The sequence below is a fragment of the Neolamprologus multifasciatus genome, chromosome 12, assembly GCF_963576455.1.
Source record: "Neolamprologus multifasciatus chromosome 12, fNeoMul1.2, whole genome shotgun sequence".
In the NCBI taxonomy this organism is placed as follows: Eukaryota; Metazoa; Chordata; class Actinopteri; order Cichliformes; family Cichlidae; genus Neolamprologus; species Neolamprologus multifasciatus.
Window position 1 is genome coordinate 8,236,656 of NC_140450.1, and position 27,782 is coordinate 8,264,437.

The following is a 27,782-nucleotide window of genomic DNA, read 5'->3' on the forward strand; positions in this document are numbered from 1 at the left end:
TAATACTGTCACACTGCCGCCGTTCGGTCGGTTTCGAGTTCTCGATGGAAAACCAACAGCTAGCTGGCAACAGCAAACGCAATTTGTAAGAAACTATTGATAAAGTATCCTTAGTTTTTGGACACAGCACACCAATTGAAGTAAGCTGAACACCTCGCAAATTTTTCAGTGTTTGTAAGTAGTGTACTAGTGTCGTTTTAGGTGCGGCTTTTGCCGAGGATGTAACGATAACAAGAACCCCTGGTCTGCATGTAGCTAGCTTAGCTCACTAGCTGAACAGTATAGCTTAGTTTGCGAACATGTCTTAACAACAAAATGCCTTTATTCGTGGTCGGTATTGACAAATAAGCTGGTTGTTTTCAGATTCTAGTTCACGCCCTTAAAAACAGCGTTTCATGTTATTTAAGGGCACATGTAAAGAAAAAAAGCACCTGGGTTTAACTTTATGTTGAGTAGCTTGCTCAGCTAGCTAGATGACAAAGGCATCCCATGTTATGGTTATGAGCGGTGACGAAAACAAATTCAAACTAGCTTATTTTTATTATTATTATAATAAATAATCACTCATTTAAGAAGCATCGGCTTAAAACATCACTTAATGCATGCTTGCGTAACTTTAATTGCCTTTTTCAGAAAGTCTAGAAGACTGCATTTTCATACCAAGTGGGTTGTTGTTTTTTCTCTCTTTCAGATTCAACTGCGTTCTGATAAAAGAGGCAATGCTCCATGAAGAGTTCTGGATATTCAGTGAGTGGCTAGTCCGCCAGGGACATCATCAGGCACTGGAGCACAGATAACACCTCCAAACTTGTGAGTTTATTGACTAAGAGTACTTGTTGCTGCTTCATCGTCCATCCATACAGGCGGTCGCAATACAACAGCTGCTAGCTGTGTGAAGAAAAAAAGATTCTCTGATCACTGGCCAGTCTAAATATGCTTATTTGGCCAACAATCAGACTAGGCGTCTCGACTGTTTGTCATTACAGTTTCCTACCAAAGTACAAGCGCTGTGATGAATGCCAGGTCTTGATTCTTGTTGTGTGTGTGTGTATGTTTTTGGGAGGTTGCAAAAGCTGACGGTAGAGTATTCCAGAGAGACACTTGTTGGAGACAGCAGCTTCTATAAGGTAAACAGGATCTCTTCCTGAAGGTCGAGGGAGGTACTTCTCAAGGCCCCCACAGACAATACTCTGGGTATTATTAACGGAAACCACTAAGAATAGAGAGCAGGGGAGCAAGGTGGCTCCTCTGGCGGTCACGTTGTTTGGGTTAAACAAGCCAAAACGGAACATCTTCTTAAGAAGAGTGACTTCTCGAGCTTTCATGCTGGGTGTGGCAATTTAGAGGGCTTTATCTGGCTCTGATGTACAGCAGAGGAAAGGGAGATTAGTTGTGGATTGCTCTTGGCTGTTTATGTATGGAGGACTTGTGCTTTACAATTAGAATTTGTAAGTAAAACAAATTTTCATACCTAATAGGACATTGTTAACCTATCATTTTACATAAGCTATGTATTATGTGGCTTTTTTATTTTGGATTTTTTAAGGCAGTGCATGACTTTGGCTGGTCCAGCAATATCCCTCAGACAATGCATTACCTACCTACTAAAGGAAAGAGTCTCTGTATGTTTGTGTGTCTGTTTTTCACTTTTCTCAAACATTCATCATAAGGAAGGTGATATATCATAGTATTGGAACAAAATTTTCCTGCAATGCATTTTTGTTCTAATTGCAAATACATACATACATATATACATTCATACATACATACACGTATTTACTCAGACATACATGTCTGTGTAATCATGTCTGGTATGTCATTATTTGTGTTTCATAAGTTTGTCAGTTATATTTGGATGATAAATTGATTGTGTGTTAATCAGCTGACTTCACTTTGTGTGATCTAAAATTTTTGAGGAGATATTACTTTATATTGGAGTTTGACTAATCTATTCATGTTTCTTCTTTCTGAAGGACAAATTGTATCAGACAAGATCAGATTTTTTTGAATCACCAAATATTGGTATTAGTATTAGTACAACCAATACAAAACTAATAGCAAAGAAATCAGAACGATGTTAAACGATGATTCAAAGGGTTTAATAAAAAAAGTGTTGGATTACCTGTTTTGGCATTTTCATATGCTCACAAGTTACTAGTAATTAGCAGTCGGGCTTATAACGCTATAGCCTCCAAAGTAGTATTGCTTTGGCTACAGCATTTTTCTCTTTGGATCCTCCTTGTGCTGGCTTAATTATCTTTACTGTCACCTTTGTGTTAATACCTACATACTAAAAGAAACATCTTGAGTGTGCCCTTGATAGAGTATGAGTTTGTGTCATTTTGTGGGACTGTAGCATAAGGTTTATGTTGTTAACTCATGGTAATGTGACAGCGTACATTATGTCGTACCACCTTGTTAATAATGCAAAAGTTATATAATGAGCAGTGTAAGGAATTCCTTTCTTCAGCGAGTAAATATGTAACAAAACGAGTTCATTTTTAATTTTGATGATTGTGTCCTCAGCAGCTTAATAAGGCTGTCTGCATGTATCTTCCATCCAGTGTGAAATTGTCTTACATGCTGGATTATGAGCAACTCCACTATCTGTTATATCACCACAGATGTGATGTAAATGAATGAGTAATAAAAGTCGAGTTTCTGTTTAATTACTTAGCAATGGTTATTACATTAACATGTATATGTGCTTTGTTAAGTGAATGTATTCATGGCCACCCCACCATAAGAACAATTTAAATCTGTGGGTAACTGTTCAAAATTCACCTTTTGAGGTTGGCTACACATTTTAATGATAAATGAACTGGTACTTATATAGTGCTTTTCTACTCAATTTGAACCCTCAGAATGCTTTCTTACAAGTCTCATTCACTCAAGCACACGCACCTCCATACAGCACTTTTTATCTAATGTAAAAAGCATGAGTGAGTGGGCAACTTGTATTCAGTGTGTTTTCCAAGGATACTTAAGTGATACTGTTTTCCCTTAAAAGAAGTCATTTTGTGACTTACTCATGCTCTCGTAAATTACATTGCACATACAATTAAATTCAAATGTTTCTGAACTTGAGTGCCAAAATCTTTTAATATGCATTGAAAACCCTCACTCATCAATTGGCTCCATTACTTGTATAGGCCGAAAACCCCATGTTAAACAGATGGCTGAATCTCATGTTGTCTCATCACTGTATTATTGTAGGGTCTTTATCTTACAATGTAAAGTGCCTTGAGGTGGCTGTTGTTCTGCCTGTTTTAGTTTTGGTATTCAGATTTTGTGTTATAATCAGCATCAGAATAGAGAAGTGGAATTTATTACTTCTGATGAACAGTAATAATACAACCTCTAACGATTAACAAGTGTGAAATTACTGCCTACCTAACTTAGTCATTTATCACGTTTACACCCTGCATACATATTTAAGGCAGCTGTTTCTTTGCACTGACTCTGTTTTTTTTTTTTCTTAACATAGGCAGCCCATTAACACTTCACCTTAATCTTGATAAATTTACTCTATATTTTATTGATTGACATTTAACCCTAACATTTGAAATGACTTGTCTGGTATGAAAGTCCTTTGAAAGCAAGATTAATTGAGCCTGCTTAACAATAGGTAAATCAATAACATAAAGTTAAGTTAAGTAAAGTTAAACACCAAAGTCTTTGTCACAATCGCTATTCATTACTCCTGACAGCCTTCAAATTAACCATGGTTAGTGTTCTGATGTGTGCCCTTGTTAGTTAGAATTATAGCATTGATTTCTCTGCTAGGTTTTGTGTCGTCGTTTAGGCAAAGGTTGCTTAAGCATTACAGGGAAGGAGCGTTTAATTTGTAAACAGACATTTCTGTATTGTTCTGATGTTTGACAGGGGTCGTTAATTCAATACATCACTGTCTACATTCTCTATGTTTCCACAGATAAACCATGATCCCCATCACCGAGCTGCGGTACTTTGTGGACACACAGCCAGCATACCGCATCCTGAAACCTTGGTGGGATGTCTTCACCGACTATATCTCCATTGTCATGCTCATGATTTCTGTTTTTGGGGGAACACTGCAGGTCACCCAGGACAAGATGATCTGCTTGCCCTGCAAATGGGTGGTCAATGAAACCTGCAAGAGGAACTTCAATTCAAGCATCACATCATCAGTGCCCAAAGGGATCCAGTATGATTTGGACCGCCACCAGTACAATTATGTTGATGCTGTCTGCTATGAAAATACATTGCACTGGTTTGCCAAGTATTTCCCCTACCTAGTATTACTCCACACCCTTATTTTTCTAGCTTGCAGCAACTTTTGGTTCAAGTTTCCACGGACTAGCTCCAAGCTAGAACACTTTGTATCTATCTTGCTAAAATGCTTCGATTCTCCATGGACAACAAGGGCACTATCAGAGACAGTGGTTGAAGAAAGTGACCCAAAACCAATGAAAATGAATGGCTCGATGGACCACAAGGAATCTGTAATAAGTGAGGATGTTGAAGCAAGTGTTCCTATGCTTCAAAGGACAAAAACACGCTTTGAGCAGGGCATTGTAGATAGAACGGAAACAGGAGTTTTGGACAAGAAGGAGGGTGAACAGGCAAAAGCTCTGTTTGAAAAAGTGAAGAAGTTCCGCATACACGTGGAAGAAGGAGACATTGTGTACAGACTGTACATACGCCAGACTATTATCAAAGTCATCAAGTTTATTTTGATAATCTGCTACACAGGGTATTATGTGCATGATATTCAATTTAGTGTTGACTGTTCTGTAAATATTGAGAGCCTGACTGGTTACAGCGTGTACCGTTGTGCTCACCCACTCGCTACACTTTTTAAAATCTTAGCATGTTTCTACATTAGTTTAGTGGTGGTGTATGGTTTGATCTGCATGTACACGCTTTGCTGGATGCTTCGGCGCTCCCTAAAGAAGTACTCCTTTGAGTCAATCCGGGAAGAGAGCAGCTACAGTGACATACCTGATGTGAAGAATGACTTTGCATTCATGTTGCACATGATAGATCAGTATGATCCTCTGTACTCAAAACGCTTTGCCGTGTTCCTCTCAGAAGTAAGCGAAAATAAGCTGAGGCAACTCAACCTCAACAACGAGTGGACACTGGACAAACTCAGGCAGAGGATAACTAAGAATTCTCAGGAGAAGTTGGAGTTGCACCTTTTCATGCTTAGTGGCATTCCAGATACAGTGTTTGATCTGATGGAGTTGGAGGTTCTTAAACTGGAGCTAATCCCAGATGTTACCATTCCCCCAATCATTGCTCAGCTGGTTAACCTGCGAGAGATGTGGCTTTATCACACCCCAGCCAAAATAGAAGCTCCAGCTTTGGCTTTTTTGCGTGAAAATTTAAAGTCTCTGCATATCAAGTTCACCGACATCAAAGAAATCCCCTTATGGATCTACAGTTTGAAGAATCTCAGTGAGCTTCATCTGACAGGGAATCTCAGTGCTGAGAACAACCCTTACATCGTCATTGATGGGCTCCGGGAGCTCAAGAGACTCAAAGTGCTTCGTCTGAAGAGCAATCTCACCAAGCTACCTCAAGTGGTCACTGATGTGGGCATGCACCTCCAGAAATTGTCCATCAATAATGAAGGAACCAAGCTCATGGTGCTCAATAGTCTAAAAAAGATGGTAAATCTGACAGAACTAGAGCTTATTCGCTGTGATCTTGAACGCATACCACACTCAATCTTCAGTTTACACAACTTGCAAGAGATTGACCTGAAGGATAACAACCTGAAAACCATTGAGGAGATCATCAGCTTCCAGCATCTTCATCGGTTGGTCTGCCTTAAGCTCTGGTACAACCAGATTGCCTACATTCCTATTCAGATTGGCACCCTGAATAACCTGGAGAAGCTGTACCTGAACAGAAACAAGATTGAGAAGATCCCCAGTCAGCTGTTCTATTGCCGCAAGCTGCGCATCTTGGATTTGAGCCATAACAACCTAACCTATATCCCAACAGATATTGGCTTCCTCCAAAATCTTCAATACCTGGCAGTGACAGCCAATAGGGTAAGTGATGTAATAAGCATAGTTTCCAACCATTTTAATATTATCCTAATTATAGATTGGAGTTTATCCATAATGCTTTATTTGTATTGTTTATTTGCTGATAAAACAAATGAACTTACAAGTCATAATTTCTTTCCTTTTCTTTCCCAATGGAAAATTCCTTGTTCTTTAAAATACAGATTGAGAACCTGCCTAATGAACTGTTCCAGTGCAAGAAGCTTCGCACTTTGAACTTGGGAAACAATTGCCTGCAGTCTCTACCATCACGATTTGGAGAGTTGACTGCATTGACACAACTAGAGCTTAGAGGAAATCGCCTAGAGTGTCTGCCGGTGGAACTTGGAGAGTGCCGACAGCTGAAGAGAACCGGTCTTGTGGTGGAAGAGGACTTGTTCAACACACTGCCCACAGAGGTCAAGGAACAGTTGTGGAAAGCGGACAAAGAACAAGCTTAAAAAACAGGTTTGCATCTGCAAGTACAGATACTGATCTACTGGCTCTGGACCTACAAGTTGGTCCCAGAAGCTTGCCATAACAGGCAGTATTCATGCTGCATTGTGCCGTTTCTAAGTTTGGGCATCAAGAACCAGTGCCAGGTAGAACCAAAATCCTGGCAGTTTCTGGCTGTCTTCTTAGTCTATTTGATTTATTAATTCCTTCACAAAAAACTTCTCAGGCCTTTACATTATAATTCAGTAATGATGCTTTTTTTTTTTTTTTTTTTAGCAATAATGTAGTTTGAATCTTGTGTTTACATTTTTATGCCTCTCTATTATGGTATAGAAGACGGCGTATGCCACTAAGGCTTAATACATTAAAATATTTTGTCAGGTGTTCCGGTTTGGTTTGAAGGCACAATGAGATGGCAAAATTACTTCCAAGACATCTTTATTTCTGTATATAGACAATAATCACCTTTTTTGAGTTACAAAGACACTATTAAGAGTGATATGATAGTATGACTTAACAAAACAGTAATAACTATAGATGAGTGGAGTATGATTATACTGAGAGCCTTGTACCTAAAGGTGGTTTACAAAGTGGGAAGAAGAAGGCCATTGAGGACACTGTTAGTGTTGTAGCGCTAAAGGGCTTTTTGTTGGTTGGTTGGCTGATCACCTTTTGATACTAGAATGGACAATTTGGCAGAATGGAGGGTTCGGTTCCCTCATTCTATGGAAAGATGTGTGTTTGACCTAGTGCTTAAGGAAAAGTAATTATTCTGCTGCATATCACTTATTGCACTAGCATTAAAATGGCATTAGTGAAGCTTATCATAATACCCAAACCTTACTGCTAGTATATCTTTAATGGAAAATAACATTTTCACAAAATAAGTACATGATATGTTTGCAATAACTTGCACATAACAAAATAAAATGCGGGGGAATGCTTAAAGATATTGAATGAGATGAGTCGTGTCTGCCTCACAGGAATTCAGATTAAGTTTATACAGAATGACAGTGGTGAAATTCAAATGGAGCCTGAAAGTATTTGTAATATGTCTGTCAAACGTAGAGGCTTAAATGAGATTGGGGCTTCTGTTTTTTGTAACAGATGTAAAAAGAATCACTGGTGATAAGTAGGGCTGGGCGATATGACCCAAAATTCATATCTCGATATTTTTTACCTGGACGGCGATATAAGATATATATCTCGATATTTTTTAAGCCATAAAGTAAGAACAAAAAGAGAGTTCTTAGTCAAAGCTGTGTCCCAGATGTCACACAGGCACTTTTATTAACATAGAGCATAGATGTACATAAAATTTACTCAAAAATAAATTATGAGCATTTATTAAATAATAATGTTGCATAAATAAAAGAAAACTATGTTGTTTTTGTGCATAACAAAAAGCTCACAATTGTGCAGTCAAAATGTAAACTAAAAGACGCAGAGCATAGTAACAAAGACAGATTTCACAGCTGCTCTGTTCCCAACTTCTACTGTGTGACTGACAGCATTGAGTTTGAAATCCTCTTCGTAACCACGTCTCTTAACAGGTGCCATTTATGGTCCTTATACACAGTAGGGTAATATTACGTTGAAGCACAGTACGTATCACTCCGCGAGGCTCCTCGGTCGCCGTAATGCTCTGACAATCCATCAACCGGTGCAGCACCGTAGCTTAGCAAAGTCGTACTAAAACATTTTTGACAGATTGCTGAGCGCTGTGTACCACATAAAATCGGTTCGCGGCCATCAAGCACAACCACAATTCATACATAAGGCGCGCTGTCAACTTTTGAGAAAATGAAAGGATTTTAGGCTGTGCAGCGCCTCTGGGCTGCATGGCGTTAGCGTGGTTAGCTCGTTAGCATGGTTAGCTAGCTAACGCGTTGACGGCGTCCAGCCCCACGCACGGGGCGATGCGCAGTAACTCGTTAACGGAGATTTGCCGTGTACATCTTGTGGCTTCCTGCAGGTGAAGCGATGGGGGAGGAGGGGGATTTGTGTTCAGTGAAGGAGGGGCGAGGCCGAGTAATGTTGCATAAAGACAAAAGTGGACGAAAGAGAGGCAAACTTGCGGCTCCATAAGTATAGTTATAAAGTAACATAGACTATATCGATATAAAGGATATTGTCACATCTTATATCTCGTATAAAAATATATCGATATTTTTTAAAAACTCGATATATCGCCCAGCTCTAGTGATAAGCAATGATAGCTCAATAGCTACAAATAAGAAAGACCAGACACGTCATCATGTCTTTAAATGTATTTTTAAGCACCTAGCCCTATGTTCATTTTACTTTGTTACTATAACATTGTAATATTTTATTTTCTACCTTGATAGGACTCAAATTCTGTTACTTTATTATTACTGGACTGCATTAGTGTGCAATGTTCAGTGAAGAAGCTGCTCACCTATGTGTGAGAAAACTCACATCCTAAATGTTAAGTGTTGGAAATGTTACATATTACTCACTGAGGTGAGGATAAAAGTCTCTTTTACTGTTTTCTGCTGATATTAAAAATCTAGTAGTAAAGAAATTTGAAATTTTACTGCTACAGAATCAATCTACATTCCAATTAAATGAAAAGAAAATGAAGTAAATCTTACAAGTTGATCAGATTAGTTGCCTTATTTTCTCCTCTCATTGTCATGCATTGATTTTTATATTTCTGTTATCTGGTCAGATGAAAATTGTTAGTTTTTCAAAGTGGACCATAATAGTAAGCCCCAGATAGTGATGGAGCTTTTGTTGTCATAGTTTCCTTACTTTAACATGTCCGGTAAAACTTCTACAAGGCTGTACCTAGCTGTTGAGTTTAGATTTTGGTTACTGAAGATGCACAAAGTGTAGTTTATTATTAATGTTTTATTATTATTTATTTATTTTATTTGGGTTTTTTTTAAAAAGCTCATCTGTCCAAAAGACCACTGAGCTTATGCCAGGCATCCATGGTGCATTGTTCATTCACAAGACAGTATTAGTCACAATATAATCAAGCTTGCACACACAATCACCCAATGAATCTTCACCTAAATTATGCTCAAGATCAAGGTCATTTGTTGTTTTATGGGCAATAACCTCTGAGTTGTGATGGATCGAGTGTCAGATAAGCAACTTTGTCATTGACGTTTTGGGGAAGGGTTTTATTTGTTTGTTGTTTTTATACCTGTCTTTGTTTTAGTACCAGATGTATTTCTTGCAGAAACGAGTTCCTGTTAAGGAAAAGAAAAGATATGTTTTTTTGTTTTGTTTTTTAAATCAATAATCAGACTTAATTGGAAGTAACCAATGCATTACTTTTCTCAAAATATAAACTTTATTTCTCACAGTTAAAGGCATATTTAACCTTCACTAGTTTTTAATTAAGAAAGAGAGATTTTTAGGTAAAGGTTTACTTATTTTTGCTCAATTGAGAGTGACTGTTCTGTATTTTTGTTTTCACACAGTGACCAAGACAAAGCTAAAAATGTGGAATCTGTTATTGATCCACAGTTCTGATGCAGCACAACACACAACAGGAATTCTTGTATTTAACACAAGAAAAATACAATTCCTGTTCTAATAAAAATTGACTGAAGCAATATACATAATAGAAAACATTTCAGCTATGCACATCTATAACCGTGATATGTTTGACTATGCTATGTTGTGCAGTATTACATTTATTTAAGCTGTATTGGTAGTAACGATATAGATTTCTAATGTGCATTTGTATTCCTTTTGTCACATTGGTTTTACTAAAGACATGGTGACATTTTCACATTAAGTAGATTAGAGATTGTTGTGCTTACAGAACTTACTTTTAGGTGTTGCAAACAATAGTGTACAAGTTATTGTATGCACATAGAAAAACCTGTTTTAGGCATTTTGCAGTGTGGGACGGTTTACCTGAATGACTGCCAGCCACGAGGTTAAATTTAAGTTTACGCTTAAGCTTTTACATAGAAATATTAAAAAGGAAAAAAAGAGATGAATTTTGGTCTTTAGTGGAGCATTTTGAATGACACCCACAAACACATTAGCAATACACCTATTTAGTAAGACAATCGACTATTCCATTTAAAAGAGACATCATGTCATCACCTCTGAGTGATTTGTTGCAATCAGTACTGTAAATAAGTGGTCAGTGCATAGTGTAGTAACATTAAATAAACATGTTTTTGTCTTAGTCACTGTTAATCTTTCTTTTTTTCATTTTTATTATTAGACTAATTTTATTATTTTAATTTTGATATCTGTTAGGATTATTGTAGAACTAAATTTCTCAGGAAAGCAGCCAGTACTCACTTTTTTTTTTAGTTGATTGCCTATTATTATTATTACGGTATTATTTTTTTATTATTATTTCTGGTAATAATTTCAACAGTTGTGATAACATTTTTATATCAAATTTCTATACATTATTTTTTAGTTTTGTGTATTTAATATTAACTGCTAAATTGAAACTAAGTGTATCTGTATTTTCAAGGAGACACCACTTTATTTGACCTTGCTTGTGTTTTTGTCAAACATCTCATGTCTGAATTGTGTCTTTATTGTGAGCAATAGATAAAGCCCAAGTAGTTTGTCTGAATAATGGGACTTCCTTACCCCTTGGTTTCTGTTTTCTATTTTTAATTTGTCTTTTTTCCTCTTAAAATGTTTAATTTGGGTACAAAATAATTTTCCATCTTTCTCTGTTTCTCTCAGACGTGTTATCTTGACACACTTGGTTTTGTGCAGTTTTGTTTTGTTTTGTTTTGTTTTTTGCCAAAGGAACATCATCAATGCATCAGTACTGACGTTGAGTGTGTTTGAACATGTTTCTCTTCATATGTTGTACACCACTGACTCCAGTAAAATAAACAAATGAAGTAAGCCACATTTGTCTTGGTGTCTGTTGGGCTTTTGACACAAACTTTTTCCAGAAATTGCTCACTGTAGTGCTAATGAAATTTACTCTGAAGATTTTATGAACTAATCTGTTCTCAGGTGTTTTACACCAGCACGGAGAACATGTCGTAAACCCAAACCTTGAATACTCAATTTTCATTAGAGGCGATGCTGTAGTTTAGCTCGTTTTTATCTGACATTATAAAGAGCCCCTTTAAATCTTGACGCGCCATATATCTTAAAAACCTTCAACTCTGCTTTGTGCTCTGCCTATGTCTTAATAGTGTCCTCACAGAAGGGTTAAACAATTACATAAAGGTTTAGCTTGATGTGCAAGTGTGCAGATACAGATACTGTAGGTGTTCAACTGACCTTATAGTGGCTGCAAAGACCCATATCATGCTACAGTCACACACGTTCAGAGGTTGGAGACAGTGGCATGACCAAACCTTCTACAAATTGAAATTTCCTTGTCACAATGACTAGGCTATCCTATTTGTACTCTAGTGTGACTGAGCCATTAGTGACTGACCCATTATGCCCTCATGGGCAAAGCTATTGTCATGCAGGAAGATACCACTCCCACCTTTACAAAAATCCTTCATCATAGGATAAAGGGGATCACTCATTAACAATTTTTTACGAGGACCATTTCCAGAAACTGGACAACCACGCCCAAACCATGTCAGCAAAATGTCCCTCCCCTCACTGTTAGTGCCAGTGACTCTTTTTTTTTTTTTTTTTTTTTTTTTAAATTTTTCAATTGTCTGCGCCTCTCGTTTTGTTTGTGAAAATTCCTTGCGGAACCATTCACCGCTGGATACCCATCCCTACACGGACATGTTTCTTCGACACACTTGTTCACAGACGCAACATTTGAAATGGTGAGTTTCATTGTCGCATTTACAGTCGCTATTTGTCAAATTGAGGTTGTTTCCTAATATTACGTTATAACGGTTCTAAACAGGCTACGAGTCACTTAAAGCATTGTGTAATAATGTAGTTCTTTGCGATAGCAGGCTAAGCTAGTCAAGTTTTTGAAGTTGAAGTTCAGGAGAATTTCCTTGTCTTCGTGAAGTTTTTTGATGTTCTTGTCTATTTTGCAGGCTGTTACACTTCACACAGATCTAGGAGACATTAAAATTGAATTGTTCTGTGAGCGCACACCGAGGGCATGTGAGGTAAATGTATTTCTCTCCCTAGGAATCAAGCCTTTTATTTTAACACTCCTTACATTTAATGGATCTTTACGTGAAAAAGTAAGACGATCCAGCACTCGATTTATTTTCTTCCACTAATTCGGGGTCGTAGGTGGGATGGCGTTTATCCCAACCCACTTGGATCTTGTGTTGTTGTAGTACGAGAGTACGCTAAAATGCAATTTGGGGGCTTTCTGTATGAAGTTAGCATGTTGTTCCTGTGTGTGTGTGCATGGGTCTATCGGATTCCTCCCACAGTCCAAAGGCGTGCCAGTTCTGAATTGAATGCAGGTGTAAATGATGATGATTATTGATAAATCAAATCAAATGAATGATTGAACTGATGTAGGACATTTCTAAGAGGTTACTGGCCCGATTTCAGACTTTATTCAGATTTGTGTGCACCTGATGTGTCGGAATTACTTTCCAGCATGGCCCAAGACTACAAAGAGCCTTAAAACTCAATTTAAAAACTCAGTTCTAAGATATACTGTCTGCAATGAAGATGGAAGAGGTGTGATGTGGTCACCTTTGGCAGATAAAGTTCTTTACAATCTAGACTCAGAAATGATCGTATTCTGTCAGGTAAATAAAGATAGTCAATTCTTAAGGGCGATGAAGGTGTTTAAGATTGCAGATTTTTTTAAAAATGTAATAATAAAATTTGTAAGAGTGTAATTTAAAAACATGACAAATACAATAATTTGCATTTAATTTTGCTGGTGTTTTTTTGCAGAACTTTCTTGCTTTGTGTGCCAGCGGCTTCTACAATGGTTGCGTCTTCCACCGAAATATAAAGGGCTTCATGGTTCAGACTGGAGATCCTACAGGTACAGATGTTATTGTTGTTTTTGAAGTGGCAAAAAAATATATAAAATGAACTTCCTGTTCATTGCATCTTTGTTTTCTTATTAAAACCTCCAGGCACAGGTAAAGGAGGAACAAGCATGTGGGGGCGTAAATTTGAGGATGAGTTCAGTGAACACTTAAAAGTGAGTAAATCCTATAGCTAGTTGGTTTAAGCTGGTTTTACCCAAGTATCATTCTGTGGGAATGTTTTTTCGTTCTTTTGATTTCAGCATAATGTAAGAGGAGTGGTCTCCATGGCAAACAATGGTCCCAACACGAATGGCTCCCAGTTTTTCTTCACCTATGCCAAACAGCCTCACCTGGACATGAAGTACACAGTGTTTGGAAAGTAAGCATGTTATGCAAGCCAACAAAAGAGGTTTATGATTGTGTGACCACCTACTGGCTTTGTTACCTCAGGTAAAACTGAAACATTTGCTGACTGCTTACCCTCTAAAATTTAGGATCATAGACGGCTTGGAAACACTGGATGAGCTGGAGAAGCTGCCTGTGAATGAAAAGACGTTCCGGCCACTGACTGAAACTCGGATAAAGGATGTCACCATTCATGCTAATCCTTTTGCTGGATAGCAGATTTTCACTTTCATATGATACAATGCTTGTTGCCTTGCTAAAGTCGAAATACTTTTCAAATTGTAGAACTGGAGAGTCCACTCACATGCCCAGACAGTGGGCAGGGTGCTGACTTCAAAGCTACAAAGTGTTAAATTGTCTTAACTTTTATACGGTGTAGTTCCTCACTTTGCAACTTCATGTAAAAAATATATATAAATCAGGGGGATGTCTTGTTTCCCTTAGACAATAAACTTTGTAAACAAAAAATAAAATATGGACGTAACCCCCATGATGTCACCCATTGGTTAGTGAAGTCTCATTCTGAAGTGTTTCAAAGTTGTTTTTTGAAGCTGACTGTCACAGTGGATCTAAACAGGAGACCAGAGGAGGCCACACACTTCTTACTGACACGTGAATGATATGTTGTTAACCAGTGAAAATATCATGGGAATTTCTTCGTTTCTGCTTCTAAAAATGACCATATTTTACAAACTGATTATGATTTTACTTAGTTAACCTGAAACTAGCAGTTGAACCCAACGTTATCAGGAAAGTGTTTGCTGAGGTTACATAACAAAGGAGCTGAGGATTGTTTCCACATAGACCTCTTTGTAAACGCAAGTCTTTTTGGAACTTTAAGAGTCGCCTCCTGCTGGTCGTTAAAAAGACTACAGGTTGAAGTTCGTTTCACCTTTGATTGGAGATGTATCCGTATTTTACACTGTGCTTTAAATCAGTTTTGAAATGATTTTTGGTCTCAACAGGTTCCTCTCCATTTATTCAAGTACTCTAAAGGGGAATGTAATAAATTGCCAATGTTGCGTATTTAAAAAAATAATAAAAATAAAAGACTTTTGTAATAAAAATACTTTTGATTTTAGCATGTTTTCAGAATATGTTTTACATGCAGCATCTTTTCCGCGAGAGTCCGCTTCACATCTTGTAGTCCTAAGAACTAATTTAAACTACAAATGACATATTGCGTCACATTGCGTCATCAATAGTCGACAACTGTCACGCGGACCCTGATAGAAATCATGGCTACAGGTGATGCGTTTAAAGTAAGTTTATTGCCTTGCGTGGGCTCATTTATGAGTTTGGTCATGTATTTATTATTATTCATTTATTTTATCCAGGCGAAAACTCTCATTGAGTTAACTTCTAAGAGGGACCTGGCTAATAAGGGCAACAAAAATGAACTAAACCCGGGCTTATTTCTGCAAGTTAAGATACCTCAGAGAAAGACTTGGAAGTGTTTTTGCTGTGCATTGTAGGTGTCATCTCTGAAGGGGAAAGTGGCCCTGATAACTGGCGCCAGCTCGGGAATCGGAGCCGGTACGAGCGTCCTGTTCGCTAAACTCGGAGCTGTGCTGGCTCTGAACGGCCGCGACGTGGAAAACCTCAACAAAGTAGCCAAAGAATGCACAGACTGTGCAGCCGACGAGGTACATAACGTAGTATGCTTCATATATATCTGCACACACTTCCACAATGTAGTTGAATAAACACAAGTTGGATGCTGTAATAAAAATATTATACTTGTATACATTTTCTAGTGGTTGGTACAACCTCCTGTGACCTCCTGGTGGTCAATTTAATGACCAACAGCAGGTCAATTTAATGAGCAGAACTAAGTTATTAAACAATTTTAGTGTTTGGAACTACATCAGAATTACAAAAACAAGCATGTACTAGAGATGCATATACCTATTTACTGTATACTTTGTAAGTTACACCTTACTAGTAGCTGGGTGGACCCCTTTTTTGCCTTCACAACTGACTTAAATCTTCAAGGCATAGATGCAAGAACATACAAGAAACATTTTGGAGATTTTGGTCCATATTGACTTGATAGCGTCAGACAGCTGCTGCAGGTTTGTCTCCTGCATGTCCATTTTACAAATCTCTCATTTCACCACAATGCCAGAGCTCATCTGTTGGATTCTGGTCATTTTGGGGGCAATTTGAAAAAAGTGCAAACTCATTTTCATGTTCAAAGTGTGTCAAGAAAACACTATTACACCTTCAGCAGCAGCCTGAACCTTTGATGCTATGCAGGATGGATCTGTGCTTTCATGTTGTTTACGCCAAATTCTGAGCCTACCATCCAAAGCAGCCTCGAACCCTGTGTGGTCTTCTGCTGTGGTAGTCCATCTATTTCAAGGTTTGATGTGTTGCATTTAGTAATACTCTTCTGCATACCTTAGTAGCAATTACTGGTAATTTGAGTTACAATCATCTCCAAGCAGTCTGGCCATTCTCCTTTGACCTCTGGCGTTGGCAAGTTATTTTTGCCCAGAGAACTGCCGCTCACTGAATATCTTCTCTTTTTGAACCCTTCTCTGTGAACCCGTGAGATGGTTGTGCAACAGTTTCTAAAATACTAGGACAATTCTGATGCTCACTTTAAACTTTAGCAGGTTCTACCGACCACGTCTACATGCCTAAATGTTCAGAGACTGGCTGATTAGATATTTGCATTGTAACTAACAAAGTAACTGGTGAGTGTAAAGAAGCAGTTTTTAAGGCTGGTGCCACTATTGTTGTTACTTGACCATTATTTGTGCCATTAACAAAACAGTTTGTTCTGTATTTACTGTTACTTTAGTGTTAAAGGCATACATTTTTGTCAACTTTATAAATAATTTAAAAACCAGTTCTTAATGAAAGGTTGTGTGTGCATGCAGCCTCTGCTCGTTCCTGGAGACCTGACTGATGAGGAGATTGTAAAAAGCACGGTGGAGAAAACTATCGCTCATTTCGGCCGGCTGGATGTGCTGGTCAACAGTGCTGGCATACTGGCAATGGGCAGCATCGAGACAACAGACCTGGCTCAGTATGACAAGGTCATGAACGTTAATGTGAGGTAGGAGACCTGGCTTTATGTAGGAGATGTACTGGTGTCAGTTTCACAAAGCCATATAGTTGTTGATTAAAGAAGAGGTTAGATATAAAACTGGGAAAGAGAAATCATTTATTACATGGCACTCTTCATATATTAAGAATATCTTTATATAATAACGATACTTGTCAACCTGTGAGGGTATTTTTTTAAGATGCTGCATTTGAATACAACTGAATATGAGATTTATTTTATTTAAATATTCTAAACTGTATGTGACGTTTAACAGTTAATATTTTATTATTTTGTGAGCAGTTTAGCAGTACTGTTTAACGTGTGCATGCGTGCTTGAAAAGTAGAATTAAGCATGTTTAACCATTTTTACACACCATGGACACAATGAAGCTGCATGTATGAAAATATGAGGCCGTTAAAATATAAAATGTTAAACAATTGATAAGAACACGGCATCCTTTTGAAGTCTATTTTTTACATACTTAGGATGGTGAATCCTTCTAATGTAGGATCCGTTTAGTCCTACAATAATTCTATTGTGCTGTAAAAACAGGTTGGAATTCACAAGCAAAAGTGAATTCAGTGCAAATACAGATTTAACGCTGCCATTATCGACAGAAACATTATCTCAGTAGAACCATTCATCAGCTGTCTAGACTGGATGTAGCCTGATTAATGTAGGCCTTGGTGAGATACTGCTTTTACTACAATGGTGAAGCCAATCACAGATGTCAGGATGTTAACTGACCAAGCACTGGTTATTATAATGAGTCATAACTGCATATTTAATGTTCAAAGACTTTTAAAAGTAATTTTAGTTCATATATTACAGATCTATATACCACCTGACCCAACTTTGTGTACCGCACCTGATCAAGACCAAAGGCTCCATCGTCAATGTATCCAGTGTGAACGGACAGAGATCAGTGGGTACTCTGCATGTAGACGCAATATTTAAACATAAACATCCATATGAAATATCTTTATGAACTTATGTGTTATAAAGCATCTTCAAAGAAGTGTAATTTTTCTCTCTGTAGTTCCCTGGTGTGTTGGCCTATTGCATGTCCAAGGCTGCTATTGATCAGTTTACACGTTGCATAGCACTCGGTGAGCTCTTTATTACCTTCATGTGGACAGCAATATAAAAGTTTGCATTGGCAGATAAGAATGGGCCATCATATAACTACTTTTTTAAATTTCAGAGCTGGCATCAAAGCAGGTTAGAGTGAACTCTGTCTGGTAAGTGCAATAAACATGTTATCGTTGCACAGGTTCAGATTTAGGATCACATTCATTTCTCATTCTTCTTTTAATAAGAAGTTTTTCAAACGTGCAGTGCGTCCCTTCACATTTTCAGATTGCAGATAGTGCTGATAAAAGTGAAAATAGTGAAAATAGCACGGGCAAAGTGGGTATCATATGCCTCCTGCCTGCTCTAATGACGCAGCACCCTGGTTTAAACCAAACAAAGAATTTGACATCTCAAGCAACTCCCGTGGGCGGCTGTGGCTCAGGTGGCACAGCAAGTCATTTCCCAGTTGGAACGGTCAGTAGATCAATCTCTGACTCATCCAGCCTCGTGCCGAAGTGTTCTTAGGCACCCCTGATGCTATGAGATACGAGTGTGCGCGCCACTGTTACAAAGTGCTTAGAAAGCACTGTGTGATTTTGTGTGTGATTGGGTGGATGGAACTTGCAGTAGAAAGCGCTTTGAGTGCTCAACTGAATAGAAAGGTGCTGTATACGTATCAGTCCATTTACCTACTGCTGTGTGCTACAAAGAAGAGGCAACTTCAAACTCATGAACTGGGTCTCCAAACTTTTTCGAGAGTCCATGTGTGAAAACTGCTTTCAATTCTGTGCTGTTTGACTGTCCAAAACTCTGATGGGGAGAAAAAAAATTCATTTCTGATTTTATTTGTTCAGTCCTGGCGTGATCATCACCGATGTCCACAAGAGAGCGGGACTAAATGACGAACAGTATACCCAGGTAATATTTACTGTATTCAGCTGAATAAATATGTATAGAATCTCAGTCATGCAACTCAAGTCATCTCAAATGTGAGGATCTATTTCTTTAACTTTTTTTTAGCAACATAACCAAAAGTGTAACTTTATACATTATTTTCTTATTGTTTTATGTTTTTACCACCAGTTTCTTGATAAGTGTAAGCAGACCCATGCCCTCGGTCGACCAGGCGAGGTGGAAGAAGTGGCCCACAGCATTGCTTTCCTGGCATCTGATGCTGCCAGCTTCATTACTGGAGTCAACCTGCCAATTGATGGCGGCCGTCATGCCATGTGCCCGAGATAAGACCGTGTATATACAGCATCCTGTACAAACATGGTCTTATCTGGTCTTATCAACACCCATACAGCACTCTGCTAATATAACACTTTTAAACCTGGAGTCTGTCTGTGTTTTTGAATTGCGTAAGGTAACATTACCCCTAATGGCATTAAAATTTAAATGATGATGAAAGCTGCTAGAGAAAAAAGACATCACAGACACCATTTACCTTCATCTGTACAATGGTAGTAGTGGCTGGCACGGCATCAAATTTCCAGGTGTGAAATGAACAAAAGGAAACTAAAGTGTCACAAACAGGCAGTTTAAATGCATTTATTTTGTTGCGTTTGAAAATTTTCCTTTGAAGAAAAACTCGGAAAGCTACTTATCAACAAAGTTTTCAGACTTTTTATCAAATTACTTATCGAGGCGTTAGACTTAAATGTCTGTACAGACCAAAACACTGTTAGCTTGTGTACCATGGTAGTTAAGAGTTGTATAGTGTAAAAAAACAAAAAACAAAATCCTCTGAGTTGTTATCATTATTGCATATTTCAGTAAGAACCTTTAAACCTCAGAATGACAAAAAAATAAAATACAACCCTAAAACGGTGCCTAGTTTGAAGATTTTAAATAATCTTTAAATAGAATCCACTGATAATAAATGTTGCATAGCTATACATTTACATTTTGACAAACTTAAATTATTTTGTCAGAATCATACAAAGAATATTGAAAATAGTAATACCTTGAAAATATAATTTAAGAAATTTGGCCTGTATGTATACGTAACAGTCTTCCCTTTAAAAGCACAGACGTAGCTTTGCTGACAAGAGTTCATCACACGCGTGTCGACTGCGGCAGCACCAGGTGTCACCTCTGTGTCATCCCAGATCATATCAGGCAACGACTTGTTTTGCTGCGGGATGGGAGGAACAGAACGAGGTAGCATCTTGACACTTTTTTTTTTTTCAGTTCACACGAGAAATCTTTGCTCCACCTTGACATTTAAGGCACCCCACAGCAGTTATTTGTGTGAAGATATCCGCATAAATGTGGTGTCTCATAGCACTGGACAGTTAATAGAGGCTCAAAAAGACTTACCTGGAGACTGTGTGTGTGTGCTTGAAGCACACTATACCTGAATGAGTGATATGACATTGATACCGTGTAATCTTAAAGGCTGTGTAACAATAACTATTGCACTTTATCTTACAATATACAGTACATATACATGTTTAAATAATACTTAAACATTGAAAGAAGGAGTAACTGAATTTGAACTGTTCTGTATTTCCATATAAGTCAGACCGTGAAGAAACTATGATACACCGTGGTCTGAGAGATGACAGAAATGAGATGTTCATAATACTTCCTTCCAAAAGGGGCATCCAGGTCTTGTGTCACACAAACAAGTCTCTAACAAAAGGAGCTTATTGTGTTGCATATGCTGATTAGTGCCAGAAGTCTTATCTCTGCGATTCCAACGGGCCTTCTTTATCTGGCGCCCCTCCTGTTTCTGCAGTCCAAGCATATTTTGGGGAGAAAAAAAATGGGAGGTTGTTTTTTTTTGTGTTTTTTTCTTTTTTGCAAATCACTGAAGGGCTGTTCTCCCTAATCCAAAATCTTCCATGAAGTCACTGCTTTTAGGAGCATGCCACAGCTATTTATAAGAAGCACACAGGTCCAACCTCTAGGTGATAGTGTGCCCCGGGCTCTGCAGTTGGGAGGTTGTGCACATCCACTATGGGGAGTAAGTTTGGATCCTGGCTCTGGAAGATAAAATGCGTCTGATGCCAGCGCCCATCCTTGATCTGAAAGCCAGATTTGCATAGCGTTATGGGACATAATCACAAAATTGCATGAAAGATTCAGTTCTCCGTTGCCTGGCGTCATTTCGATATTGACACAATTTTATCAGCTCGTTTTCAGATATCCATCACTGTCTTCAAAACCAGTGCAAAAAGAGGTAAATGGAATTTAACTGGGCCCCTCACTGAAAAAGCAGTCTATTCTCGATAACCCTCAGACGTCACTGGGAATAATTTTAATTGGAATGACTTTCTACCAAAGAAATGCTCCTTCCAGAAACTACTGACAAAGAGTTTTGTGGATTATCCAAAGTAACCAGGACAGGATTTATGGAAAGAAGGCTAATGCTGCATTCCTTTTTTTGAGAACATCAAACCAAACTGCATTAACCCACAAAATATTAGGTTGAATATTGAAGAATGGAGCTGGGGTGAAAAGGTGATTAGCTTTGTGAAGCATGAAGGCTTGAAGAAAAAAACTAAACAAAAAACTTGGTTAACCAGTATCTCTGTATAACTGATGAAACAGCCAATTGGCTGTTATGTTTTTAGAGGAACTTGTCATAAAGTCTTTAAAGCACGTGATGCTCTATAACAGTGGACCCCAACCTCCGGGCCACAGACCGGTACCGGTCTGTGAGTCGTTTGGTACCAGACCGCAAGAGTTGAGGCTCTGGTGTGAATTTTATGGTTTTCAGGGTTATTTTTTTTAGTGTTTTTATCATTAACTCGGTTTCCCTGGGTCTTTTCCCGTCTTATGAATGAATCTTCTTTTTTTGGTACCGGTGCTGGTTTTATTTTGTTGTATTTATCCGCGACACCTTAAAGCCCGGTCCGTGAAAATATTGTCAGAAAGGAAAATAAAACATTTCTTGCTTTGTACAAAAAAAAACCAAACATACATTAATAACACAATTAAGACCAAAGTACTGAGTATTGCATTGACGGTAACGACGCATACCCAGCAGTCATCTCTGGGTACGAGCGGCTGCAGGAGGTCTCCTGCTCCAATCCTCTCCCCTGTCCAGGCCTTGAAGCTTACAGCTGTGGATGAACGTTGCAGGGAAGGCCCTGCTGCCCACACAGACATGTTGAGGCAGTGAATGATGATGTGCTGCACAGCCTCAGTGCTCAAAAGGTGGATGAAGTTCATCTGGATGCGACCGACCCCGGTGTCCAACTATAAAGTAAGTAGATTTTTCTCAGTGCTTTTAAAGGTGAAAAGGTCAAGTTCAGAATCTGGACGACTTGGTGTTATGACAAACTAATTGGCTGTATACTGAGTGTCTTACATCATTTACTCTTTTTGACCGTGATTTTTGCAGTAAATGTACTATAGTACGTTCAGAAAAGCAGTTAAACTAAGATAAATGATAGCAACTCCTAACAATTGTTAATTTACAATTAAAAATAACCAATTGTTAGTCTTTCTAATGAACAGACTTGAGCACAATCTGTTTGGATGTTGATAACAGATTGCAGCTCTGCTATGAATCTGAATGAGGTACATCTGGATCACAGATTGTACCTTAATTGTGGCTATCTAACCCTGTTATTATATTCGCAGTTTACCAAGGAAATAGATCAGTCCATATTTGTGTTATTGTGTGCCATTCGGTGTTTTGTTGCAATATCTTCAAGCTGAAATGACAAAAGAATCAGTGGATAAAGGGTATTTTCAGAGTCTGAGGATTTACTTGCCAACTCAGTGTGTGTTTGATGATGACTTGGCCAAGTCTGAAGACCAAATGTGATGCCTTAAGATTCACTACGACTGTGATCTTTCAAAATAGTCCTAGAGTTTATTGTGCAGAGCCAGAAATTGAACAGCTGTGCTCCTTTATTTATTGCACGAGTGTCATTATGCACACACATGGCCCATCTTAAACCCCAAGCCTCTCTACTTTTTCAGAAATCGTTTTTGAAGCCAACACGAGGAAAACATTTTCCACAAGGACACAAGTGGATTTGATACTTACCCACCGTCTGCATAGTATTCAAAGCAATCTTGTCTGTATCTAAGTGACATGTATTTACATTTTACAGGATATTGTATCTAGCTGAGGCAAATGGATACAAATAGATAACCTAACCTTGGAAACTGTGAGAGGCTTCAGGCAAGTTTGTCCTCCACCAGTGAAGTTGCACGTCACCTCAATCGTGTCAGCTACGCATCCGAGGTTTGGATCAATCCAGTAAGTGCCTTTCAACATGAAGGAAGGATGGGAGAACAACCCTTAACTAGATAAACAGAGACCATATGTGCGCAGAAATGATGGTTCTGTTTAAATATTTCCTCACCGTCATACATCTTCTGCTCACAGTTGTAGAGATCTCTGCAGATTCGGGCAGGATTGTCGCGGGTTCCCAGCGGGTTCTTAAGACTCTGGATCAGAGTGCTGAGATGCTGCAGCGTCTTAAATATCTCATTGCCCTGGTCTAACATGGGCAGGTCCATGCTCGGATTATTCTGATTTGCACATAAATAAATCACTTGAGGTTTTGAAATTTGTCTTTAAGTACATGAAACTTCATTTCATTGTTAACTGTTGGTTTATTTGTAGCTATTCTTGAAAACTGTGATAGTCATGACTATATTCTGTACTGCTGCAGTGACCCAATTAACTTTAGCTGCATAGTTTCCATCAATACAAACCTCTTGTCTCAGTGCAGCATGGGAATCAATAATGACTTGAAAAGCAGCACCGAGGGCTTCATTTCTCTGCCAGAAAAAAAAGTAGCAAGGCATGAAGGTAACTTGCATTATGTGATTAATCCCAGAAAAATCCAGTTTAACAAAACAGGTGAAACACACTTACAAGTGAAAGGGCAGAACTGGGACGCCCCTAGAAAACAACAGACAAAAACCTGTTATATTACAACTTATTTTGTCTTATCTGCATTTATGTAACAACAGCCGTTTAGTGCATTTGTGTTCATGAAACAGTTCTGTAAATCCTGATCGACCCTGTCGGTGGTGGTGTTTAATTTTCTCCCAACGTGCAGATAAGACACAGTCATGAATGCAGAGGAAATGAGGCATGAAAAAGCAGGAAATAAAGCGTATCAAATGCAGAAAAGAAAAGCCGCTAGCCAAAAGCTATTTGTATTAGATCACAGTGGGGGGAAAAGCAGGTGTAACTAGTTAGATTATCCCGTAAATAGCACCGTATGTTTATAGTTGAAAGTGTAGATGTACAAATGACTTATTATTCTTCAAATTATTTTCCAGCAGACTTAAAGGGAATCCCACGTTTTCCTACATTTTACTCTCAGTGTGTCTCAGTCTGTTCTGCCACTAAATCATGCTGTCTTTGCCAGAGATCAATTAATTAATTTATATTTTCTGGAAAATACAAGTCATCCATTTCAACTAAACATAATTTTCCCTGGCATTTCCCCCCACACGCATTAAACATCAAAATCAACTCCAGATTGTCTGAAACACAAATCTGCCTTTTTAAAATGTAGAAAAAGAAGAACTCACGGTTGGTCCAGGTGGTCCACGAGGACCAGGAGATCCCTAAAAAGTTCCATTCACACATTAGGCTTTTACAATATTTATAACTTGGCTTTTATAAAAAGTGATTAAGGTAATTTATTTCTTTTCATGCTTTAAAAAAGTAATGTAAAAGCTACAGATGTGATTAATTACTCACTCTAGGTCCCTGCGTCCCCTGTTAGAGAGACGAAAGCAATACAATCAATATAAGTGCAGAGACGACATTCTATTATCTTGTACAGTGTAATGGCATCTTAGTGCTACCAATTCAACAGACAGTCTTTATCTACTGTATTTTGAATTGCCCTCTTGCTTCTTTGCAAGCCTACACTCAGAAATCTTATTTCCACACAGCAAATCCTATTTCCACACGGCAAACCCATACATGAATGGTGTTGGCGTTTTAAGAGTGAGGTTGCGAATTATCCCTGTGTATGAGCGCTCAACAAACCTCTTAAAAATCTTGAGAGGAGCAAGCAGCCAACATTTATCACCCTGACAGGATTTCCACAGCAGCTAAGTGTCACTGTGAGTGTAACAACAAACAGTGGAACACAATAGGAAATGAAAAGTCCTGAGGGCAAAGGAGGCTGAGCGGTGTGCTGTCTCCATACTAAGTATCCTATTCTGTGCTCACAGTAAAGACAGAAAAGGATTCATCAAAACAGCGCCACGCACCGTCTCCCCTCGACTTCCTTTGTCACCCTGGGGTCCCTGATGGAGAGAAACAAGACAAAGGATCACTCCATCATTGCCAAAAAAACAGGGAGAAGTCACATAAAGCTTGGCACATGGGATGACATACGAGGTACATACAGGATGACCGCTGGGGCCAATGATGCCAACGGGGCCCAAAGCACCCTCCATACCCTGGAAAGCAGAAGCATGTAAGTGACTGAGGACGGATGATGTAGCATCTGATGAAGCGGTACTTAATTTTCATGCCAAGTGTGCAGTTTGTGAGAGTTCAGTGCACAGACAGTGGCTGAAATACTGCACTGAGTTGCCAAACTACCGTTAATCTTCATCTTACCATCAAACCACGTGGTCCTTTTGGTCCCTGTATCCCTGCTGGGCCAGTGTCTCCTGGAGGTCCCTAGAAACAAGCACAAGAAAAAAAGACAATAGTATTTGTATTTCTTTGTCTAAACCAGTGGTTCTTAACCTGGGTTCGATCGAACCCTAGGGGTTCAGTGAGTCGATCTCAGGGGTTCGGCAGAGCCTCCGCCATGACATGCACGGCTCATTTTGTGCACCAGTAAAAAACATATCTACGTCTTGAATTTGAAAAAATTCAAAAACATTTTATTTTTCACTAAAGAGGGGTTCAGTGACTGCACATATGAAGCTGGTGGGGTTCGGTACCTCCAACAAGGTTAAGAACCACTGGTCTAAACCAAACATGTTATTTAAAGTAGCAAGAACACATCCAAAGCTGTGTGAGAAACTGGATGATGGGAAACCCTGATTCTCATGATATTGTCTGATGTTAATATGTTTAAACAGCTATATGCCAGTTTTAAACTGTCCTCCTCCATCACCATTAAAGCTGCTGAAGAAATGTCTCTAGCTGCAATTCATTAAGAAGCAGGTCTAAGATTGTGTCTGTGTCAAAGCCCCATGTGCATTAAATTTATACATCTACTATTATAATAGTCATTTTATAATATTAATACAGTAAAATAATGTTTTACTGCACTATACAGATCAGCAGATTATTTTATCAAACAAACAAAACTATGTTTTTAATATCCCCGTTTAAAAAATTGCTTTAGAAATTTTGTGTGGATTTACCTGATTGTGCAAAAAGTAACTTAGCTTCAAGGTGTTAGCATCTCTCTTTTTGCAGAGGTAAGAGTACAAACAAACACTACATCAATTAGGCAGCTTTTTAAATTAAGAAACAGTTATTCTTCAAGTATGTAAGTTGTTAAAAATTACTTTTTTAAACGAGCAGTCTGGAATCTAAAGCTAAGCGGTTTACAAGCACAGAACACAGCAGCGCAGAATATTCTTATAAATCTAAAGTTTGGTTTCACAAACATGGAGGTGCTGTTACAGATGTGCTATTTCAAACATTTATCCAACAGGTGAACAGCATATGCGCTGACAGTTTTACTTTTAAATATGTATATAAAAAAGGAGTAAATGGTTTGAAGCACAGTGTTTTACAGAAGCCCTGACCATAAAAAGTGCCATTACAAAAACACTACATTTTACACTTATTATAGTTATCAATATTGTTGACATTACAAACGTGACATCACTCCAGAACTTGTCATGCTTTAACTATTCTTGCCCATTTCTTCTGAGTAAGAACGACCATTATAAACTCTAGCGAGCACCGGCACAAAGCTCATGCGCTCGACACTCCTGTTCAACTCCCCACTGCAGGAAAATATCCAACATCACTCTCAGGGTTTTAAATTAAAGACTCAGACTCCAATAAAGCCTATTCTGTTTCTTCAGCTTGTAATGATATATACTTCAGCAGTGCTGTAAGTAAAACTTATGGTGTAGCAGATGTCATCCTGAGGCATGTTACAGTAATACCAAACAGCTTTCATGTCTAATATTTCCAAAAATCATATAATATTATGCAGCTCTCGACAACTTAAGACTTTTAAACTTTAAAAAAGTTTTTCAGCCTTAAGGTGACTTAAACCCACAAATTACTTTAATAAGCCTATTCTAAAGGTTAAAAACGTTATTCAAAAATGTTGGCCTGAGGTCATCACTTCTAAATGGAGAATGTGTAGAAGCTTACCTTTGGTCCAAAGAGCCCAAACACCCCCGGAAATCCTTGTTCACCAGTATCCCCCTAATAAAAAAGAAGGAAGGGAAAGTATGGATATTATTCCCTAGCAAAAGAATACTGTCCTATAAAGGAATTTGAGTTGTAAGAAAAAAGAATCAGCCCTCACCAGTTGCCCTTTAACTCCCTGATCTCCTTGTTTTCCTGGTAATCCCATCCCGCCAATGGATCCTCTCTTCCCTGCTGGACCAATTTGTCCTGGGAGCCCCTTCTCGCCCTATAGAAGAAATGCAATCACACGAGAATCGTTTTTACATCCATGCCATAACCTCTATATAGATACTTTAACAAAAATACAGAAGTCACTATAGTTCAGCGAGCACCTACTTCATGTTTTCTGTGATAAGGCACTGCTAATTGCATTTAGTGTGGTCCCTAATCATGTAGCAAGTATCAGTAGCAAAACTTAGCCTAAAATACAGTTGTGCTGGCCTGTTGCTTTCTCGTTTGGGTGTCCCTTAAATCGGTTCAGATTGAGATGCAGAAGAACCAAGCTACAGTTCAT

General features: G+C 38.4%; 4 protein-coding genes across 8 annotated transcripts in view; 3 read left to right on the forward strand and 1 right to left on the reverse strand.

The window, feature by feature from the left end:
- The first annotated feature begins 8 nt into the window (after positions 1 to 8).
- Positions 9 to 7,621, forward strand: lrrc8ab (leucine rich repeat containing 8 VRAC subunit Ab). 3 transcript variants are annotated; one of them, XM_085181300.1, is made up of 4 exons: positions 9 to 85; positions 692 to 810; positions 3,935 to 6,044; positions 6,224 to 7,621. In XM_085181300.1, the coding sequence occupies exons 3-4, from the start codon at positions 3,942 to 3,944 to the stop codon at positions 6,497 to 6,499; spliced, it is 2,379 nt and encodes a 792-aa protein (XP_085037426.1). In that variant the 5' UTR covers positions 9 to 85; positions 692 to 810; positions 3,935 to 3,941; the 3' UTR covers positions 6,500 to 7,621. The 3 variants fall into 3 exon arrangements, with proteins under 3 accessions (XP_085037426.1, XP_085037424.1, XP_085037425.1); XM_085181298.1 differs by having other exon boundaries at positions 17 to 140; XM_085181299.1 differs by having other exon boundaries at positions 37 to 174.
- Positions 7,622 to 11,763: 4,142 nt separating this feature from the next.
- On the forward strand, positions 11,764 to 14,761 carry ppil3 (peptidylprolyl isomerase (cyclophilin)-like 3). Of its 2 annotated transcripts, XM_085181308.1 has the most exons (6): positions 11,764 to 12,259; positions 12,482 to 12,556; positions 13,311 to 13,404; positions 13,499 to 13,566; positions 13,654 to 13,772; positions 13,888 to 14,761. In XM_085181308.1, exons 1-6 carry the CDS (start codon positions 12,257 to 12,259, stop codon positions 14,012 to 14,014), a joined length of 486 nt encoding a protein of 161 aa, XP_085037434.1. In that variant the 5' UTR covers positions 11,764 to 12,256; the 3' UTR covers positions 14,015 to 14,761. The 2 variants fall into 2 exon arrangements, with proteins under 2 accessions (XP_085037434.1, XP_085037433.1); XM_085181307.1 differs by lacking the exons at positions 11,764 to 12,259; positions 12,482 to 12,556 and adding an exon at positions 12,585 to 13,159.
- A 156-nt stretch (positions 14,762 to 14,917) lies between these two features.
- On the forward strand, positions 14,918 to 19,359 carry LOC146506363 (uncharacterized). The gene is made up of 8 exons (XM_085181305.1): positions 14,918 to 15,060; positions 15,274 to 15,444; positions 16,687 to 16,865; positions 17,689 to 17,782; positions 17,897 to 17,966; positions 18,062 to 18,098; positions 18,786 to 18,849; positions 19,015 to 19,359. The coding sequence occupies exons 1-8, from the start codon at positions 15,037 to 15,039 to the stop codon at positions 19,171 to 19,173; spliced, it is 798 nt and encodes a 265-aa protein (XP_085037431.1). The 5' UTR covers positions 14,918 to 15,036; the 3' UTR covers positions 19,174 to 19,359.
- A 299-nt stretch (positions 19,360 to 19,658) lies between these two features.
- col27a1b (collagen, type XXVII, alpha 1b) overlaps positions 19,659 to 27,782 on the reverse strand; it is a 73,094-nt gene continuing 64,970 nt past the window's right edge. The window contains exons 49-61 of one of the 2 annotated variants that reach the window (XM_085181297.1): positions 27,387 to 27,494; positions 27,230 to 27,283; positions 25,496 to 25,558; positions 25,279 to 25,332; positions 25,141 to 25,176; positions 24,620 to 24,637; positions 24,448 to 24,483; positions 23,780 to 23,806; positions 23,617 to 23,682; positions 23,262 to 23,430; positions 23,054 to 23,163; positions 21,922 to 22,140; positions 19,659 to 20,963 (exon numbers count right to left, since the gene is read on the reverse strand). In XM_085181297.1, the coding sequence (XP_085037423.1) occupies positions 20,817 to 20,963; positions 21,922 to 22,140; positions 23,054 to 23,163; positions 23,262 to 23,430; positions 23,617 to 23,682; positions 23,780 to 23,806; positions 24,448 to 24,483; positions 24,620 to 24,637; positions 25,141 to 25,176; positions 25,279 to 25,332; positions 25,496 to 25,558; positions 27,230 to 27,283; positions 27,387 to 27,494 (1,107 nt within the window). In that variant the 3' untranslated portion in view covers positions 19,659 to 20,816. Of the gene's footprint in view, positions 20,964 to 21,921; positions 22,141 to 23,053; positions 23,164 to 23,261; positions 23,431 to 23,616; positions 23,683 to 23,779; positions 23,807 to 24,447; positions 24,484 to 24,619; positions 24,638 to 25,140; positions 25,333 to 25,495; positions 25,559 to 27,229; positions 27,284 to 27,386; positions 27,495 to 27,782 lie in introns of both variants that reach the window. The other variant, XM_085181296.1, reaches the window with a different exon arrangement.

Coding starts and splice junctions, on each gene's coding strand:
- lrrc8ab (XM_085181300.1), top strand. CDS start 3,942: ATGATCCCCATCACCGAGCTGCGGTACTTTGTGGACACACAGCCAGCA. Junction 6,045..6,223: donor TGGCAGTGACAGCCAATAGG/GTAAGTGATGTA, acceptor TTTAAAATACAG/ATTGAGAACCTGCCTAATGA.
- ppil3 (XM_085181307.1), top strand. CDS start 12,983: ATGTGTCGGAATTACTTTCCAGCATGGCCCAAGACTACAAAGAGCCTT. Junction 13,567..13,653: donor AGTTCAGTGAACACTTAAAA/GTGAGTAAATCC, acceptor TTTTGATTTCAG/CATAATGTAAGAGGAGTGGT. Junction 13,773..13,887: donor AAGTACACAGTGTTTGGAAA/GTAAGCATGTTA, acceptor TCTAAAATTTAG/GATCATAGACGGCTTGGAAA.
- LOC146506363 (XM_085181305.1), top strand. CDS start 15,037: ATGGCTACAGGTGATGCGTTTAAA. Junction 16,866..17,688: donor GTCATGAACGTTAATGTGAG/GTAGGAGACCTG, acceptor CATATATTACAG/ATCTATATACCACCTGACCC. Junction 17,783..17,896: donor GTGTGAACGGACAGAGATCA/GTGGGTACTCTG, acceptor TTCTCTCTGTAG/TTCCCTGGTGTGTTGGCCTA.